Source organism: Sparassis crispa (assembly GCF_003851025.1).
Source record: "Sparassis crispa DNA, contig_000001F, whole genome shotgun sequence".
Lineage (NCBI taxonomy): Eukaryota > Fungi > Basidiomycota > Agaricomycetes > Polyporales > Sparassidaceae > Sparassis > Sparassis crispa.
The window spans coordinates 3,414,691-3,427,978 of record NW_020939748.1 but is presented as its reverse complement, the minus strand read 5'-3'; the positions used below and the strand labels follow the sequence as shown (position 1 = coordinate 3,427,978).

Here is a 13,288-nt window from a genome sequence, read left to right as displayed (position 1 = left end):
ATCCGACCGAGGATGAATACGAAGAAGAATATCGGAGCGGGATTGGCAGTTGTGCCGCGAAAGATCATGCAGGTCGGTCACGATCAGATCGTCCGGGCGCTTTCTTCTTTACTACTCTGCGCAGCTCTCGTACAGAGTGACCTGCCCTATGTTTTCTCTGAAATATATCGCCTAGTAATCCCACTATGCCTCCTCGGCGACGGCCCCAATTCACGCAGGAGAATATTGACCAGCACCTCCAGCAAATTCACTTCCTCGACCAGTCCTCGTCTTCGGAGAACCTCGAGCAGCTCGGGCCTATAATCAAGCAGATACACCAGAACCGGCAGCAAGATGCTTATCTGCGCACGGTGAATGCTCTAGTTGAATCCAAGGATGCCGAGATAGAGACCATATGCTCGGATAACTACCAAGAGTTCATCGGCTCCGTCTCTACACTGTTCTCTATCAAGTCGTACACGACGAACTTGCGAGACAAGATCACGACCCTGGATGCCAGCGTCGAGCAGGCCGGACGCGGTCTCGTCGAGAAGAAGAAGGCGCTACTGCAGTCCAAGAAGACCGCCGCCAACCTCGACGAGGCCATTGATGGCCTCCAGGCATGTCTGCGCGTCCTTGACGTCGTGAACCGCGTCGGCGAGATGATCAAGGAGGGGCGGTACTGGAGTGCGTTACGGGTCCGTAACTCTCGTTGTCTGTATAACGTATACATGTAATGAATGCAATCTTCGTTCTCCAGTCTCTGGAAGATATTGAGAGTATGCCTTCGACGTCGCTGTCGCAGAGCCCGCTGTTCCAGCACTTACTTTCCTCGCTACCATCACTAAGGGGCCAAATCAAAGGTGCAGTCACTGCCTCAGTGAAGCAATGGCTCTTAGACATCAGAAATGTCAGTGCACAGCTGGGACAACTTGCGTTGGAAGCCATGGAGCTTCGGAATCGGAAATGGAGAAGCAGGAGAGAGAAGGACCCAATGCTTAAGCTGAGCCGAGTGGGCAGCGCGGTCGAAGTCGTTACAAACGAGAAGACGGAATGTAGGCCTCACTCGTCTGACCAGCTGAAGCCATGCTAAGAGTGGTTGCAGACAATGTCTTGGATAATGATCAACTGAAGGTTGACTTCAAGCCGCTATACGAATGCATCCATATTTACAGTGCGCTCGATTCTCTGGACGAAATTCGACGTTCATACCAGCAGGATCGCAAGGCGCGTACTAGAATGTTCTCCCCCTTTACCATTATTGATGCCGGTTAACAGGCCCAATCCGACCTTATTCTTCCTGAACCACTCCCACTTTCCTCCCTACCATCCGTTACCCAAGAAATAGTAGGTTTCTTCATCATCGAAACCCATGTCCTCCATACCACGGGAAGCTTCCGGTCCGAGAGGGAAGTTGAAGACCTCTGGGATGCGATCGTGAAGCGCGTTGGTACTGCAGTTGAGAATTCTCTCAGGAACTCAACCGATCCAGACGCGTATCTGCGAGTAAAAGAGAGCTTGCTTGCTTTCGTGATGACCCTTGAGGTTAGTCCCTACCGTGCACTGGCTGTTGCTTCGGCTCATGCACGAGAATGCAGTCCTTCTTCTATTCCACCAACAGCGTGCATTCTTTCATCCTCGTCTTATTTGAGAAGTACGTTGGCATATTAGAGAAACAGTTCGGCAAGCGCTTTGAAAGCGTTCGTGTGACCTTTCACCTGTTCGATCTACTTCATGACATTCGTCTCAGATTGTGACGCAAGACGATTGCCTACCGATGTATGTTGAGCAACCACTTGAGAGGAGCAAAGTACTTGATACTGTATGGCTCGGCCGAGAGGAGAGGGATTACCTGTCCAAGTGAGCCACTCCGTGAAAAGTGCAGAACGACCACTAACGTTCTTGCTTTTGCAGGAGTGCCCTGCCGCTCACTCTGCCGTGGTCTCAAAGCTTCTATCTATGCTGCCAGGACGTGAGTAGTCTCACCGCCCCTTCACTATAAACCCTATCATTCTGACCTTCACGCCAGATACGCAGCTTCGTGCAGAACTTTTACCAGTTCATCGAAGGTGTATCCCAACATCATCGCAACATTGACGACTTGTTGAGCAAGGTATTTACTCTTCGATTCATGTCGCATACTATAGCGACTGACGACTCCTCTAGTCGCTGGACACGATACTGACAGCGTATATCAGCGAGAGCATCGCGCGGCGGGCTCAGAGTACATCAAATTTGTCTCAAATTACCCAGATTGTCACCAACTTGGAGCACTTCGAAGTCGCCTGTGCCGAGCTGGAGCGCTCTCTGACGAACATCCGGTGCGCATCGTACTCACACATCTAACCACGCTGTGCTCACTCTTTCGTCATGCACGCAGCTCCGCACAGCGCGGCGGGGCCATCCGCGTGACGGCCGCCGCATCCTTCGCCGCGACGCTCTCTCGCGCGCTGGCACGGGTGACGGCGTCCATCACGTCGAAGCTGGACGATTTCTTCGGGCTCGCGGAGTACGACTGGACGCCGGCAGCGCGGGAGGACGCGCCGAGCATGTACCTCTACGAGCTCGTGAATTGGCTCACGACTGTCGTGGACTCGCTCATCATCGAGGACGCGTACAAGCAGGAGGCATATCGCGGCGCGGTCGACTACATTGCTGACTGCTTCATGGTGCGTTGCGAATCGCTGGGATGGGGGCTGGTGGCTCATTCTGGCGTGCTGCTTAGGACTTCTTGACGGGCCGGCATACGCCCATGATCAACGAGAACGGGCTTGCAAACTTGCAGCTCGACATCGACTTCCTCGAGGACGAGTTTAAACGGAGTGGGCATGCCTTCCTCAACAACGCTTTCGTCGAGCTCCGAGCAGTACGCAGTCACCATGCTCTCTGCTTTTCGCACTCTGACATCCGTATCTCTAGATGATATTCATTGTCACGTCGGATAAGGTGCAAGATTACCTCGTACCGTCGACACGACAATCACAGTATGCCGTTGTGCGCGCCAAGCGCCTGCAGGCACTGCTGGAGAAGTTGGCGAGGTACGGCGGTGAATGCAGGGACGCCCCGTCGAGGGAGAGGGGGGAGAAGCGTAGAAAGGAAGCGGACGCTGTCGGCAGGCTGTTTCCCGAGGGACGTTCATGATTGTACTCTCTCTGCCTGTACGTATACCTGGAAACTCGAAATGTATCAGTCACTGCCCATCCTGCGTCCCGTACGTTATGCTTGATAGCCAAAGTACATATACCGGGCCCAGATTACCTTTTTTTCAGGAGTATTTACTCACACACATCGAAGTCTTAAGAAAGATAGATTTCATGATGTTAAGCCGACTGGGGGCAGCCCATTCCTCGAGATGGGAACAGGAAGTAAGAGCTCCGTTATGTATATGACACAAATAGGTGAGGCGGTAAAACCAGAAGGACCACCGGCGGACTGAAGAGGCGACGCTGACAAGACTATGACATGTAAACTAAGTACTGAGCAGAGACGAGGCGGCACATGAACCCTTCTCAATATCGTGAGGATCGTAATACGACAGTGTTTGTAGGTATCCAGAAACGACGGCGAGAAGAGACGAAACTACACCCGTCGCTTGATGTTTGCGCTCAGCCACTCGAGACCTTCGTAGAGGCCATCTCCGCTGGTCGCGCACGCCGCCTTGTGGGATCGCGGTCAGTGGCAAATACACGGGAATCAGGATAGATTAGAACTTACCTGGATGAACCACGTCCTCTGCCTGAGGCCATGTAGACCGAGCTTGTCGGTAATCTCAGCAGCATTCATAGCATTGGGGAGATCCTGTTTGTTCGCAAAGACAAGGAGGAGCGCATCGCGGAGCTCATCCTCGTTGAGCATCCGCTGTAGCTCCTCGCGTGCCTCCGAAACACGTTCCCGGTCGTTGGAATCAACAACAAAAACGATAGCCTGAGTGTTCTGGAAGTCTGCAAGTAGTGAGCCAGTCAGGAAGCACCAAGTCAGGAGAGGTAGTCTGCACATACAATGCCTCCAAAGAGGACGAATCTTGTCCTGGCCTCCGATATCCCACACGGTGAACGAGATGTTCTTGTATTCCACAGTCTCGACATTGAAACCTGGGTACTTTACTCATCAGATCAAGCGAATGTCGAAAACCGGGCCGACTGACCGATCGTAGGAATAGTAGTCACGATCTCGCCGAGCTTCAGCTTATACAGAATGGTCGTTTTACCAGCTGCGTCTAAACCGACCTGGTGGGTATGTGAGTCAATACCGAATGCTAGAACTAGTTTTGGTGGTTTTCACCATCAGTATACCTAAAGAACGCGGACGGGTCAGACTCAAGACATGCCAGGTATCACTCATAAAGGACACTTACGCATCTCCCTCTTGCCGAAGAGGCCAGAAAGGAGGCGGGAGATTGAGAGCCCCATGGCTGGCTGTGTTCACGGAGGAATAAAGACAACAAAAAGGTTTGGAGGATGAAGAGTTGTAAAGAGGTTTTGGACTTGCTGGTTGAAGGAGTTGTGTGTGAGGCAATACCGTGACGGTTTCAAGCTCCCAAATATTACGTGTAAGTAGATGCGGGTGATGCCTTGGCGGCCCTCCTCGACTTTATACCGATCGCGGTCTCGGTGGGACACAAAGGCTATGTCGCTCCACGTCTAGCCTACGTGGTCTCTCATAGCCTCTGACACAATATTAATGACTCCCGACGTGTTATTGTATGACTCCCGGTGTCCGCAAAATATCTACAAATCTATAACACCGACTTACACTGCCTCCGCTTGACCGTGCAAGGGTCTTCATGCTCTGAAGGTTGCAATACCTGGCAAGTGAACATCGCAAAGGGGAACCTCACCTTTAGAGCTGCAGGGTACCGTCTCGAGCCATCGGCTCCGATCCCTGGCTGACAAGCCTGAAGACAATTGCAGACCGTCGAGACGGAACATGGGTGTTAACCGGTGCTGATGATCCATTTGGTGAAAGGACTGTTAGAATCAAATTCCGATTCCCGTAGGGGCTGTACCTGCGCTCCACTTGGTATCGTTTCTCCTTCAGTCTTCCCCGTCGCGGAGATAACTCCATTCGTCCATCTACTTTGATTCTTTCGTCTATATGGTGGGCCTCCGACAATCTCGATAAAAGGTCTCCCCTTTTCCTTTGCCCATCCAACAATCTGAAAGTCTTTTCACCATGTCACTGCCCACTTCCCTTGTCTTTGCTTTGCTCTTATCATTGCTGTTTGATGGTTACCCTTGCAACACTGCCGACGTTGTGCGTGCGAGTTGTTCTCAGTCGAAGCTTCTCAAAGTTACTGACCAGTCCGCTGTATGTATTCTCACTCTATGTACAACACGCTGCTAATGTGCAGCAGGCATTCCCCTTTGAATGCCTATGATGCGACAGGTTAGAGCTGCTAAGTATTGCTTTGCTGTGTGGAGGACTGGAGGATCAGTTGCCCTGTAAAGATATGGAAGACTTCATTTAGAGTAGTATTTTTTATTCTTGCATGTTTGGCATGTAATTCTTTTTCATCTCATGATTCACTACTATATCACACTCACTCTGAGACCAGGAATACCTTTGATCCTTTTTTCGAGTACTGTTTTGTATGTCTGTATTGTATGCTCTTCTATAATCTAGGTTACCCAATTTTTCCTGGAACCTCACACATATCCTATACTTGCATTACATTCCTCCTTGGCTTTACGAGGGAATCGGCCTGGGCATGCATCAGCATTGCCATTACCAACAAGTTTGGTGAAACACCTGTTGAATTAGAATCAGTATGTGAGGGGAACATAGGACATGTTGACGGCTTGCATGGTTTTTGCCTTGCGCTCGCCTCTCAATACAAGGCTCACAGCGGCGAATTCTGAGTTGATGATGATGAACTCAGAATTTATATACCGCAACAAGCAAACTACGTGCTAAGACGCGGTGGTCACCGGCCAGTACAAACTGTACGACAAGGAACCAATGTGATGGAAGTGGGGTGCATTGGGTGAGGCTTGAGAGTGATATAGTTGATAAAAGGTGTCCATGTGTAGGCATACGGGTGTCATAGCAGATCGACGCTGGAACCAAGACGAAAAGCAGAGACAAAAAGTCAGAAAACTCCCCTCCTCTCACTGACCTCCCGGCTTTTACTCTGTGCTTCAATGGGTCAGAACCGACAATGTCCACCTACACCTCCTGCTCAAGCTCCGCTCGCACCCCAACCATCCCAGACAAGGGTAGAGGGCCTCAGCATTCCTGCTGTACCACTCTCCATCCAACTACTGCGCTGTAAGGCTCCTGCAGAAACGCATTCCTGCTAGACCGGTGGTCTTCCGGGCCTCATGCTGTAGTTCTTCGGTAGATGCTCCTGTGAGTGGGTGGTGTAGGATGAAAGAGAAGGTGAACCGGAATGATAGGATATGGCTGCCATAGCTAAAATGAGGTATTACGTGGGCGGGCATATGGGTGAAGGTCGGAATCCGGATCCGGCGTGAGCCTCGCTATAGGATTAAATGAGGTGCTGAGTCCGCACACAGCGGGCGCAACAACTGGACATAGCTGGAAACCAGTCGACGGTGAGCCTTGGGTGTTAGTAGAGTCGAGGATCAATAAATGGGAGACAGAAAGGGTGGATGGATCGCGGTTGCACCGGATGTACCACCGTGGCAGCGGGTAAGAGTCGTCAGAGAACGCTGACAACTGGTAGCGGGTGCGACGAGGAGCTGTCGGCTTTAGGAGTCTGATGGAATTAGGGAGGTTGCGGGCCCTCCCTGTGCGTAGCTCAGGACATCCTCTCTTGCCCAGCTAAAAAGCGTGGGAAAACTTGGACCAGGTGGTGGTATCGGTTCAAGAGGCTCCCTGGCAAATTCTGAGTAATGATAGTGTGTTTTGCAGAATCTTTGGCGTTCGTTACATGATTTACCTTACTCTCTCAATCTGAAGTCCCAAAGTCAAGGGGCATGCACCGGCAGATTCCGAGACACAGGGTAGGGGGAGGGGGGGGGCCTCCGAGGTCCTTAACCGGAAATTATATATATATATTTAAAACCTGCATAAAATATCCTAAGCACCACATCGGTCGGAAGGGGCCAGCAGTCTCACGAATATAAGTTGTGGTGAGCACAGTCCTTTAAGCTTTAATTGTTTTCATTACTCTAACACCAACATCTCAAATCTTTAGCTGTTGCCCTCGAGTCCCACGGGCGAGCCATCTACCTATCAGCTGGACGGTCCTGATCTAGTGTTGCGGGCTCAACCTGTAACCAACCGGTTGGATATTCCTATTGATCCTAAGCTTCTACCTGAGAGTGAAGAGGATTTGGACATCGACATAGCAACCCAGCACTCGACGGAGCCAGTAAACTTGGAATCCCACGAGGTAGGGACTAGCATGGATACCGGTCAACCGGATGAATGATCCATGGATAGCAGTTGCGTGGATGTGGATATGGATGCGGATACTTTCTCACGGATAGGGCGAATAGACGGTTTTATCCACGGTTTTCGCTATACTTTCTGCCGACTCTGTCTCCTCTCATTGTAGCGCTCGTTTATACCCTCTTGATATGCTACATGCTAAGTCTTGATTGTATAGTCCTCTAATAATGAACAATACCATTGTCATTGCCACTACTAAGACATTTCCCACCTGAAATTTTCATGCAGCACAGCATGTCTTTGCAGACATTCAAGGCATCAATATTCAATGGCAGCGGGCTCCGATTTGTGACACTCTGCTGATGCCAGAATTCTCAGAGCTTACATGGATACTGAAGGCAAAGATGAGAAGTGATGCCGGTGAAATGTTAGTTCAAAAATGTCTATACTGCTCTGTATACTAGACAGTGTACTTGTGTCATGTTACCCAAACGTGGATGCATCTGCACCCGTACGGACAATATCCGCAGATGGCGGGGATTAAAAATATCCGTGGATATTCATCCGGATAGACATCCGGATGATCCATGCTAGTCCCTACCACGAGGAGACGTTCTGCTGGTGTCAAGGTCCTGAATTGGGGGAGGCAGTACATCTGGCTGTAAGCATTGACTTATCATTATTTTTTGTCATTGTATCTCACGTCCGCATTATCCTGCTGTCAGTACCACTTTGAATGTGTCGACCTCCTGAAACCACCGAAAGGCCCATGGTTTTGCACGGATGAATGCCATGCAAAATATCAGAAATCTCATGCGCACAAGAAAAGGAGAACAAGGTATTGATCGGCATGTAGTTACAGAGCTATATCGATAGTATATGCATCAAAAAACCTTTGTCTCTACTCTCCATGCATACAGAGACCTTCCACATATGGACCGTGGGAAATTCCCACGGGGGAGGGGGGTGTCTCAAGGGTGCTTAACCGGATTTTCTAACCCTGTGTCTTATTGCCGTTTGCAGAAGAATTGGCGGTCGCGCATTTCACGTGCGTCTTGCAGAAATACGACGCTCGATCTTCCGAGCTTCATATCTCCTTGACTGTCACTCGGACTACCTTGAACACATATATATTCCGAATCCTCTCATCGAGGACATGTGCACCCCAGTATCAGATCCGCGGTAAGTGCTGTGGGACGTGAGGTCTCGAGAGGTGACCTGTATACCAACATATTGCCTGTATCTCGAAAATGATGAAATATATTTTGATCAACACTATGCTACTGTATTCCTGACGTGTATGTGGAATGCGCCCCAGCAAAATTAGGAATGGACTTCAACATCGGACCAGCACTGTGCAGACAATCCACAGCTTCTTGTAAGAAGGCCGAGTTTCTTCACCACATAAGACATTCACAACAATATGTCACTCACCCAGACATCCTGAGCTACTGCCAATCCGACACATACACACCCTCCAGAAGATTTTGCGCAAGTCATTCTCCCATGCCACTGGTAGTCAGACAGCACCCGGCCGACTATATGCCTCATGAACACTTGTATTGAGTGATTGTCGGCGTGGTGAGATTGCAGAACATGTCAAGAAGTATACCGTACAGGCCATCAGAGAGAGCATAGCAGTGAGCCATGAGTGTAGGAGCCAAAGACGTGCGAGACTAGCCGACAACGAGGATGTCTATATGGCACAGCTCCAACATCGAACTCCGGTCCTGATTTTGCTGGGGCGCATTCCACATACACGTCTGGAATACAGTAGCATAGTGTTGATCAAAATATATTTCATCGTTTTCGAGATACAGGCAATATGTTGGTATACAGGTCACCTCTCGAGACCTCACGTCCCACAGCACTTACCGCGGATCTGATACCGAGGCGCACATGTCCTCGATGAGAGGATTCAGAATATATGTGTGTTCAAGGTAGTCCGAATGACAGTCGAGGAGATATGAAGCTCGGAAGATCGAGCGTCGTATTTCTGCAAGACGCGCGTGAAATGCGCGACCGCCAATTCTTCTGCAAACGGCAATAAATCCGATTTATGCATGCCCCTTGCCCAAAGTCGCTAATTTCACTCTGACGGCCGTCCAAACACGGGCTTCAGCACTAACTCGATGACATAGGAAGAATCCTTAGAATCAACTTCTGGAAGCCTGGTTGTACTATAACACCGCCATGATCACGTTTACCCCGCTGTCGGGCGCTGCTCACTCTTCTCGCACCGTTCCACTCGCTTATATTCTCCAGGTCGACGATGTTCGCATCCTCCTTGATTGTGGTTCACCAGATTGGTGTCCAGAAAATGCATCTACTGGGAAGCAGGAGGAGCATTCATGGGAGAAGTATTGTGAGGCGTTGGAGGAGTAAGTCTTGTCTCAGTTAGCGTTGTGTTAAGCAGGGTGTAGCCTCGTCCGTCATCCAGCAGTCGTTGTGCGCAGCTGCATGATTTGTTTGCGTGACGTTTGCACGTTACAGGCCAAGTTCGTCGGAGTGTTGTTTGGCTCTCGTGGTGATGCAATGTTCCGCCTCATTCCCGCGGGCAGTGCCACGAGCTTCGAGGCTGCAATGACCGGTTGTGCATGCTAACGATATTTTCCAGCGCTGCTCCGAACGTCGACTTGGTTCTTTTGTCACACGGCGATCTTGCGCACTCTGGACTATACGCCTATGCATATTCTCACTGGAATCTAACTGCACCCGCCTATACGACTCTTCCCGTACAAGCTATGGCCCGTATTGCTGCCACAGAAGATGCGGAGGGAATCCGTGACGAACAAGACGTTGGTGGACAAGACAAAGAGCAGCACAGTGCTTCCCCCGGTACAGATGAGCCCTCATCAGATGACGCTTCCGGCAGTACATCTGCACCTCGACCGCGCTCTGGAAAGTACATACCAACACTGCAGGAAGTACACGACGCATTCGATTCGGTCAACGTCTTGCGGTACTCTCAGCCTTACCATCTTCAAGGTACCGATATTTGCCCTCTATCTTACGCCTGCAGCTGAACTGTCACTCAGGAAAGTGCCAGGGCATCACTGTCATCCCTTTCAACGCTGGACACACGCTTGGGGGCACCATTTGGAAGATCCGCTCACCGACTGCAGGGACGATCCTCTACGCAGTCGACATGAACCACATGCGCGAGCGTCATCTCGACGGAACGGTACTTATCCGCCAGGCGTCTGCAGGTGGCGGCGTCTTCGAGAGCCTTGCCCGCCCAGACTTGCTCATCACTGACGCGGAGCGTGCGGGAGTCACCACTGCGCGGCGGAAGGACCGAGATGCTGCATTACTCGGCACGTATCGTCTTTCTTTCTTTCGCACCACTACACCAGTCTAACTGATTTCGGTGCCCCGTAGACTGCGTCACCGCTACGCTCACTTCACGTAACTCGCTGCTGCTCCCGTGCGACTCGAGCACGCGCGTGCTTGAGCTCCTCGTGCTACTTGACCAGCACTGGAACTACTCACGCCTGAAGTATCCAATCTGCCTGCTCTCGCGCACGGGGCGCGAGATGCTCACGTTCGTGCGCAGCATGATGGAATGGCTCGGCGGGACGGTCAGCAAGGAGGATGTCGGCGAGGAAGGCACGGGCCCTGCGGGAAGGAAGGGGACGAAACGGAGAAGGGACGAAGATGGAGACGAAGATGCTTTGGGCGCATTTGCGCTGCGGTTCAGGTAAAAAAACACTAGTCCATTCGTCGCCGTTGAAGGGTACTAATCATACGCGCACGGCTTAGGCACCTAGAGTTCTTCCCGAGCCCACAAGCGCTCCTCCAGACCTATTCCTCGAAAGATCCGAAGCTAATTCTCGCAGTTCCCGCCTCACTATCGCACGGCCCTTCTCGCGCGTTGTTTTCCGAGTTCGCTGAAACCCCAGATAATGTTGTCCTCCTCACCGGGCGCAGCGAGGAAGGCACGCTCGGGCGGATGCTTTTCGATCGGTGGAACGACGCTCAACGGGATGACTCGAAGTGGGATCGCGGCAAGATCGGCAACAACGTCATGATGGACGGTTCGTTGCGGCTGCAGGTCTGTGTCCCTCTTGCCGACACTGTCGCCCATGTGCTAACTATATGAACTCAAATGTAGATGCATGCGAAGGTACCTTTGCAGGGCGCAGAGCTCGAGGCCCACCTACAAAGGGAGCGGGCGGCGAAGGAGAAGGAGGCCGCACATGAGGCCGCTCTGGCACGCAACCAGCGGCTGCTCGAGGCGGACGACGACGAGGATAGCGACTCGGATTCTGACGCCGATTCTGACGAGGAGAACGAGGTGGAGCGCTCGCTGGGCGAGGACCTCATGGACACCAAAGAGGATTCTGTGGGTGCGCAAAGTCGTTCCGCAGAGAACGGGCGTGTGAAGCGCAAGACCACCAAGGGCGGTGCGGCGGACGGGGCGGACTGGGGTATGGGCATGGATGCGGACGAAGGGCAACAGATGCGGACGCTCTCGTTTGATATATACCTGAAGGGCAATGTCTCACGCGCGACGTCATTTTTCAAGAGCGCGGAGGGTCAGACACAGCGGTTCCGCATGTTCCCGTATGTGGAGAAGAAGCGGCGTGTGGACGAGTACGGCGAGATGCTGGATGTGGGCATGTGGCTACGCAAGGGAAAGGTGCTGGAGGAGGACGCGGAGAGCGAGGAGGTCAAGGAGTTGCGGAGGAAGGCAGAAGAGGAAGCTAAGGTATGTCTCCGTCGTCTCTGGGTAACGGAGGGTGCTCAATAACCTGGCTGTCTCTTTAGAAAGTCCCAGTGGAACCGCCTTCAAAATTCGTGAGCAAGGATATTGAAGTCCAGTTGGCGTGTCGCCTGTTTTTCGTGGACCTGGCAGGCTTGAACGATGGGCGTGCAGTGAAAACGATCGTGCCTCAAGTCCATCCTAGAAAAATGGTGCGTGCTACGCATTGTCCTCCACCTTCTCCGTCTCACTTCGGACTTTTGTGTTTCACCTCCAAGATCGTCGTGCATGCCCCATCAAGCGCTACAAACATACTTCTGGAGAGCTGTTCGAAGATCCGCGCCATGACACGAGATATCTATGCCCCTGCCCAGGGCGAGAGTATCCAGATCGGACAGCACACGAACAGCTTTTCAATATCTCTCAGCGACGAGCTTCTCACATCAATAAAAATGTCACAAGTAGGTGAACTACCCTTCCTTGTATGAGCGCTCTTGCCAATACGTTTCGCAGTTTGAAGACAACGAAGTCGGCTACGTAACAGGCCGCATCGCAAGTCTTGCAAGCTCTACGATCCCCGTTCTCGAACCGGTGTCTGCAGCACCCCTTTCCTCTGAATCCGAGCCCAGAAAGTCGGTTCAGAGACGTATGCTCGGCTCACGTTCGGTAGCAACCCTAGCACAGTCTACTATGATTGGTGAGCTGAAGCTGACCGCACTGAAGAAGCGTCTCGCCGACGTGGGTGTCCAAGCGGAGCTCGTCGGCGAAGGTGTATTGATATGCGGTGCGGCGGCGAAGAGAGGAAGCGCCCCGGACTCGCTCGAGGATTCGGTCGCCGTAAAGAAGACTGCGCGGGGACGGGTCGAGCTGGAGGGATCTGTGTCTCATGTGTACTACGTCGTTCGCAGAGAGATCTATAATCTGCATGCCCTTGTTGCGGCGTAATCTTATGGTAATGTGCTTTTGAACCATCGCTTCAGAGGACCTTCAGATGAATTTGAAGGTTATAGGGCCCTTATACTGGGAGGATGTTTGGCAAGATTCTGATCCTAATAAACAATTATCTATCTCGGAGCAATTTTGACGTATGTAGACTTTTTTCGGCAAAGATTTGGGAGACTTGGGAGTGCTGGGTCCGCTCTGCATACGGCACCGGGCCGGGGTCGAGTAAGTAAATCCGAGGCGAGTCCGAGCCGGATGACAACATAATTGACTCGACACAGGCGGTGAGCTCTCCTTACACCTATA

At 51.7% G+C, this 13,288-nt stretch overlaps 3 protein-coding genes across 3 annotated transcripts; 2 read left to right on the top strand and 1 right to left on the bottom strand.

The window, feature by feature from the left end:
- Nucleotides 1-185: 185 nt before the first annotated feature.
- On the top strand, nt 186-3,120 carry SCP_0212310 (hypothetical protein; the record flags this gene model as incomplete). The annotated part of the gene is made up of 12 exons (XM_027755141.1): nt 186-677; nt 740-1,034; nt 1,085-1,206; nt 1,258-1,524; nt 1,578-1,679; nt 1,730-1,839; nt 1,894-1,951; nt 2,009-2,092; nt 2,146-2,300; nt 2,360-2,648; nt 2,705-2,845; nt 2,899-3,120. The coding sequence occupies 12 exons, from the start codon at nt 186-188 to the stop codon at nt 3,118-3,120; spliced, it is 2,337 nt and encodes a 778-aa protein (XP_027610942.1).
- A 438-nt stretch (nt 3,121-3,558) lies between these two features.
- Nucleotides 3,559-4,388, bottom strand: SCP_0212300 (ADP-ribosylation factor; the record flags this gene model as incomplete). The annotated part of the gene is made up of 6 exons (XM_027755140.1): nt 3,559-3,636; nt 3,694-3,920; nt 3,978-4,070; nt 4,124-4,205; nt 4,261-4,271; nt 4,334-4,388. 6 exons carry the CDS (start codon nt 4,386-4,388, stop codon nt 3,559-3,561), a joined length of 546 nt encoding a protein of 181 aa, XP_027610941.1.
- A 5,140-nt stretch (nt 4,389-9,528) lies between these two features.
- SCP_0212290 (hypothetical protein) lies at nt 9,529-12,985 on the top strand (the record flags this gene model as incomplete). The annotated part of the gene is made up of 9 exons (XM_027755139.1): nt 9,529-9,716; nt 9,953-10,323; nt 10,374-10,652; nt 10,717-11,035; nt 11,098-11,389; nt 11,450-12,046; nt 12,106-12,252; nt 12,319-12,501; nt 12,554-12,985. 9 exons carry the CDS (start codon nt 9,529-9,531, stop codon nt 12,983-12,985), a joined length of 2,808 nt encoding a protein of 935 aa, XP_027610940.1.
- Nucleotides 12,986-13,288: the final 303 nt, after the last annotated feature.